Source organism: Phaseolus vulgaris, chromosome 6 (assembly GCF_051622355.1).
Source record: "Phaseolus vulgaris cultivar YP4 chromosome 6, ASM5162235v1, whole genome shotgun sequence".
Lineage (NCBI taxonomy): Eukaryota > Viridiplantae > Streptophyta > Magnoliopsida > Fabales > Fabaceae > Phaseolus > Phaseolus vulgaris.
The window spans coordinates 14,237,438-14,243,493 of record NC_143503.1 but is presented as its reverse complement, the minus strand read 5'-3'; the positions used below and the strand labels follow the sequence as shown (position 1 = coordinate 14,243,493).

Genomic DNA, 6,056 nt, shown 5'->3' with positions numbered 1-6,056 from the left:
TTTTTGTGGATATTAGTAAATAAACCTATTTGTAATACCTTTTTAGATATAGTTTCTTCTTTAATATATCTTTTTATGACATATATTACTAATTTTTTTCAAAGGAAATTCTGAAGCAAATATTTTTCAATGTGTCAATTTAGATTTTAATACTAAGAATAACAATAATAACAAAATCTCAACCAAATATCAATATCAATGAACATGATATTTAAATTCTGAAATCAAATAACACCCCATCTATAAAAAATTGAAATATTAAAAAAACCTTGCTTTATTATCAGTAAAATATCAAATTACTCGTATAATATATATTCTAGCATTCATTTATTTGAAATATAAAAATTAAAATTTATTATTTCCAACTGTTTAAAATATAAGTTACTTGCTAAATTATTAGGTTCAAAAAATAAAAACATACACACAAATCATATATTTCTAGCCTTTAAAATTTTAAATAGGTGCCAAATTAGGGTATCAAATATCCATAGGAAGGTAAGAAAGCTACATTTATTTTATACTTTCTAGTATTGGATGCTTTGATATATCCTTAGGCTTTCACCTTCGACCCACGCCATGTTTCTTTCTTCGTTCTTCAGTAACCTGAAAAATCAAGAAACACTCCTTTAAAAGTTCCAACACTAGTCAAAAGATAAAACTTTACTTTCATTTGAAACAATACCACTAATGCAGTTAAGTTCTGTGCCATGTTAAACAATATAAAATAGTAGTACTTGAACAGAAAAAATGGAAAAACTGCACAGATTGAAGGAGATTCTTCTTTTAGGAGATGTTTACTTGTATTTCTCTTTCTGTATTCACTTTTTAATTGCATAAGTGGCACTTTGATTTCAATCTGTTTCTTGTTTTCAAAATTTTGTCTAGGAAACACTAAAAACAACTATTTTTTCTGTTTTCTTTATTACCTACACAAATTTTGAAAACTGAACAAATCCAAAACAAATGTAAATACCCTATTACTTTCTCAAAGTAATTTATCTTTGATTCCAACTAAATTTGTCATATAACACTCCATCTTGGTTCTTAAGGTAGTTCAAAAGGTCATACCCCCAAATCCTTAAGCCTCTAGTGCTATGGTGTAATCTTGTCTTTCAGAATTAGGGAAGGAAAACCAAAATAAAAAAGACTGCAGTGAATCGGATCAAAGGATGAATAATATAAAGTTAGACAAACTTTATGGTCATTTGATCACAATTCATCATTTCTATTACCTCAACTCTGATTCATTAGCCAAAAATGAAAAATTAAATTCCCACAAACCTTCTAGCAGTGATGATCAACAACTTATTGTCATGTTACATAGCAGCCTATACAAAAGATAGTAATTACTAATTACACACCAGTAAAGTTCAACTTTCTACAAAGCAACCAATAAAATGAATATCAGAAACTGATCCAGACTTCATGCTCTAGTTCTTTTATCTTTCTTAACCCACTTAGTCCCCCATTGATTCTAAACTCAGTTTCTGATCCATCTTTAGATTAAAAAAAAAGTTAATACTATTGAAGATTCGTATTCATCAATAATCGATTCATACTTAAAATCAGGCAGGAGCAACTGTGTACTGTTATCAAATACTTACCAGCTAAGCACACTATGCAGGTGCATCTCCAACAAGCTTGAATTCTTGCAGCTCCTTGAAGTTCAACCATGCCTTCTCCCAGATTTTGGCTTCATAAACCTTCTTTTGGGCACCATCTTTTGCTTCCAAAGTAATGGTGTACAAGGTACCAGAAACCACTTGCTGTTTCGCACCTACCACCTTTCCAAACTCCAGAAGGGCGTTCTGCATAGCCATCACCAATCAGTAAAAGAAAAATAAAATTAAAATCCCCTTTACTACAAAATAAATAGAAAACAGATATCCGTTTGCATTTCTATTACTACAAACAAAGAACAAAATTCACGCCACAAATCTAGTTATCAACTCACATACTATAAATGCAAATTTATCCTAACAATCAATAATCAATAATCAATCATGGCTTCTGATGATCGATTGTGGGGCTTCTACAAGCTTCAAATGACAAATATTTGCAACATAATAGATTATGTTAGATATCATAATTTATTATGTTGCATTTTGGTTAAACTTCCCACGGTTTTCTTCACAAAAATGCAGGGGGGAAAATGCCATGTTCGCCTGATTTGTTTACCATTTCCACTTCTTTCTTTCCTACCAAACCATAAACTTCCACTCTCTTCCTTCCTCTTTCACCCTCTTTCCACCATACCATACTAGAACATACCCTTTTGGCTTATTTTTCCAAAGAGAACTGCCAACACTCTCTGATATATTTTCCTCCTAATTTACTCGCCATTACTGATTAATATTTTAAAGTTATTAAAATCATGCATTAAACTAAAAATAAGAAATAAAACTTACAAAATTTAGCAATTTCCAATAAATTTCAGATAATAACACAGTATATTCACAAAATTAGTTTTAACATTCTCTTCTTAGAAAACTCTACTTCAGAACAAACAGTGAATGTGCTATAAATGATCAATCCAACAACACACGATCCCCATTATCCCCAGAAGAAAAATCAAAAGTAAATAATTATTGTCCATCAAACAAAAGAGAGAATCTAATCCAACATGTGAATCTCCGAAGAAACCTTGGCATGCCCAAAACCGATCAACGACCAGACCCACTACGAAATTAACATAAGGCTTAGGAATTTCTCCAAAAACAAACAAACACAGCGCAAAACATAATCAATGGTACAAATTTCTTCAATCTTTTTGAAGGAAAAAATAAAGGGTGTGTGAAAGAAAAACCTGTTTTTTGTTGTGCTCTTCGACAGCAAAGCGAGCTAAACTATCGATCTCAACGCTGTTCTGGCTTCCTGCCACATCACGATTACCACCAACTGCTGCCATTATCTCTCTCTTCGATGCAACTGAGAAAGCTTCGTGTCTTCTCCTTTTATGCAGTTACGACTTAAGACTAGAGAGGCGATTCTTTGCGTCATTGTTATCCTTGGTTTCTGTTGATTTGACACGTGTAACTGATAACACGTTATTTGTTGCCTTCTTTTCAATTGTCAACCACCATTTTGTTGAGAAAGTCTACGGTGAAAGCGTAGTCTATACTTTCCTCCTCTTTTCTTAGATGTTAAGAATTGGAAAATGGGAATTATTCTTGTTAAGAAATTCAAAACATTATTAATGCAATGTAATTTTTAAAACATTTTAAGGAAAAATTATTTTAAGAACAGAAGACCAATATCAAGATCTACAGAATATATTTTTGTCTTAACTTTTTTTATGAAATGTAAACAATAGAATATATATTACTTTAGACCTTAGTACTTATGGTTTAGTTTAAGGGTAGGATAAAAATAAGATAAAAACATTTTAAAAATCCTCACTTAAAACTCAATCAAGAATTTTTAAGAGCTCCTTTCCTAACTCATGCCGACACATAAGAGCTCCATAGGTTAAGCTAGAGCTCCTTAACTCTCACTAAAGTTAAACTAGACTAACTAGAGTTAGGGTAGCTTAATCAACACGCCACCCCAACCTTGAAGCTTATAAATAAGTGGCTTAAGGTATGTTAGCTATAGCAGATATAACTCCTTTTACTGCATATCTTTGTAATACTGGACATTGTAAATACCTATCTTTTTCTCTTCATGAAATACAATACATACTGCAATATTTCTCTTTCGTTCCTTTTTCTTCTTTTTCACCTCTTTCTCTCAAATCTTATATGGTACAAAGCATTATGGCTCCATCATCGTCTCTCTCTGAAATTTTTTCCTCCAAAACAGAGCCTCTTGTGCCTCACATTTTCTATACTCTTATCCCCTTGAAGCTTGATCTTGATAATTTCTTGGCCTGGCACCAACAGGTCACTGCAACCTTAAGAAGCATGGATCTCTTACATTTCTTGGATCGGTCGTGCATACCATCTTGCCTCATCGCTGCCGACGGTGACTCTCCCACCTTTGTAAACCCCAAATACCTTACGTATGATCGTCAAGATCAATCTGTTATTGCATGGTTATTGGCCTCCATGACGTTTGGCATCCTCACACAAATGGTAGGTCTGAACTCATCACATCAAGTGTGGAGTAAACATCAAACACACTATGCATCTCAAACCAGAGCACAAATCAAGAAACACAAGCAGCTTGTGTGCAAACCCAAGAAAGATCAGTCAGTTTCTACCTTTCTTCTTGATATCAAGAAAACTGTGGACAACCTACCTGTTGTTGGATGCCCAATCTCCACAAAGGACCACATCGAAGCCCATCTTGATGGGTTGTCTGATGAATATGAACCTTACGTCACTTCTGTAACGTCTCGCCTTGATCCTTATACAGTGGAAGATATTGAAGTGCTTCTACTTGCTCAAGAGGGTCGTATTTAGAAAGCCAGACAATCTGTTGATCAGCTTCTGCATGCACATGTTTCATTTGTTCTCGCTACCTTCCCTCAATCACATCTACTCGCACTAAGAATTTTCCATCCAACCCCACTTTTAGTAATGGTAAACAACGTTTCTATTCCAAACCACACTTTCAAACCTCCAAGAACTATCACAAAATGCTACCTATTAACTCCTATTTGAAACCTCCTCTTCTTCTTAAGTTTTGGCTAACACGTCTCATTTTTCTTCTCTTAGTGATGATGATGAACCATCGATCCTTGGCACACCTACTAGTCTACATGATCCACTGTGTTACCCTGATAGTGGTGTTTCTCTCTCAACGAAAACACCTACACAGGTTTTGAAAAAGTTGCTATAGGTAATGGTTCAAGGTTACCTATTAACTCCATTGGTACTCCAGCTTATACTGACCTAACTACACGTAATACTTTATTTAGAACATTTTATTACTTGTTTCAACCAGCTATTATCCACAGCTTTAGTGATTTCTTAAGCACACAAAGATTTCATAAAATCTCAAAGAACACTATATGAAGCAGCCCAAAATCAACCTTCCTTTTTGAGTCCAATGAACCTTTAAATCAAACTCATAATTTTCAACTCTAATCCGTGATACTACTACACTCTTACATGTTTCAACTATTCATCATCGTCCATAAAAAAAAATTCAAACTACAACGTCAAAGAAGATTTCAAGAGGTTGGAAGGTGGAAGGAGATTTTGGATTCAAAGTATTTTTTGGAGGTTGAAAGCGCTCAAACATCCGTCAAACTCCATTCTTAGTGGTGAAGAGACCTTTCTAAAGTATGTAAGGAAGGAGGAGGAAAAGGATGGTTTCAAGAAGAAATAGGATGGGAATTAGGGAGTGGAAATAAAGTAAAATTCTGGGAGGAGGTATGGGTTGGAAATGCTGATCTCAAATAAATGTTCCCCCGTTTGTACTCCCTATCCTTAAATCAAGGCCAAACAGTGGGTGAGGTTGGCAACTAGGTTCAGTCGAAATGGAGGTGGAGTCTGAGATGGAGACGTACCAGATTTGAATAGGAATCTTCATTGGAAGCATATCTGTTTACGCTTTTATTCGGGGCCCTTTTGAAAAAGGATGTTAAGGATGTGCAGGTGTGGGGGAAGGAAGTACCAGGGTTATTTTCCATGAACTTTGCGTATGAGTGCCTAGTCAAGTGATCTAGAGGTCCTCACTCCGAAGTTTTTAAACTCCTTTGGAAGGCTAAGACATTCCCAAATGTGTTAACGACAGCCTGGAGGGTGTTGCTGGGTAGAGTTCCTACAAGGGTGTGCTTGAACAGGAGAGGGGTGATGATGAACTCTATATTATGTGCAATGTGTCAGTCAAAGGAGGAGTCATGCCAACATCTTTTTCTGGAGTGTAAACATGCACAATGGGTTTGGTATATGTGCTTCAAGTGGATAGGTATCTCCTTTGTTCAACTTAATGACTTAAATATGCACTTTCTAAGCTTCCATTTGAGCCAAGCCAGTAATAAGCAAAATCTGGTATGGAAAAGTGTTGGGCAACTGTTATTAGATGCATTTGGGATCAAAGGAACCTGATAGTTTTCAAGCAAGGGGTAGTAGATGCGGATGAGGTGTTCCAGAAGGCTCAATTCAAAT

General features: G+C 34.9%; 1 protein-coding gene and 1 long non-coding RNA gene across 2 annotated transcripts; one reads left to right on the top strand and one right to left on the bottom strand.

Annotated features, from left to right (window-relative positions):
* Nucleotides 1–326: 326 nt before the first annotated feature.
* Nucleotides 327–3,112, bottom strand: LOC137830974 (cysteine proteinase inhibitor). Its single transcript, XM_068638424.2, has 3 exons — nucleotides 2,807–3,112; nucleotides 1,605–1,808; nucleotides 327–603 (listed from the first exon to the last, which is right to left on the bottom strand). The coding sequence occupies exons 1-2, from the start codon at nucleotides 2,906–2,908 to the stop codon at nucleotides 1,617–1,619; spliced, it is 294 nt and encodes a 97-aa protein (XP_068494525.2). The 5' UTR covers nucleotides 2,909–3,112; the 3' UTR covers nucleotides 327–603; nucleotides 1,605–1,616.
* A 496-nt stretch (nucleotides 3,113–3,608) lies between these two features.
* LOC150027173 (uncharacterized) lies at nucleotides 3,609–5,836 on the top strand. The gene is made up of 2 exons (XR_016521474.1): nucleotides 3,609–4,523; nucleotides 4,659–5,836. It is a non-coding gene; the product is annotated as an uncharacterized LOC150027173 (long non-coding RNA).
* Nucleotides 5,837–6,056: the final 220 nt, after the last annotated feature.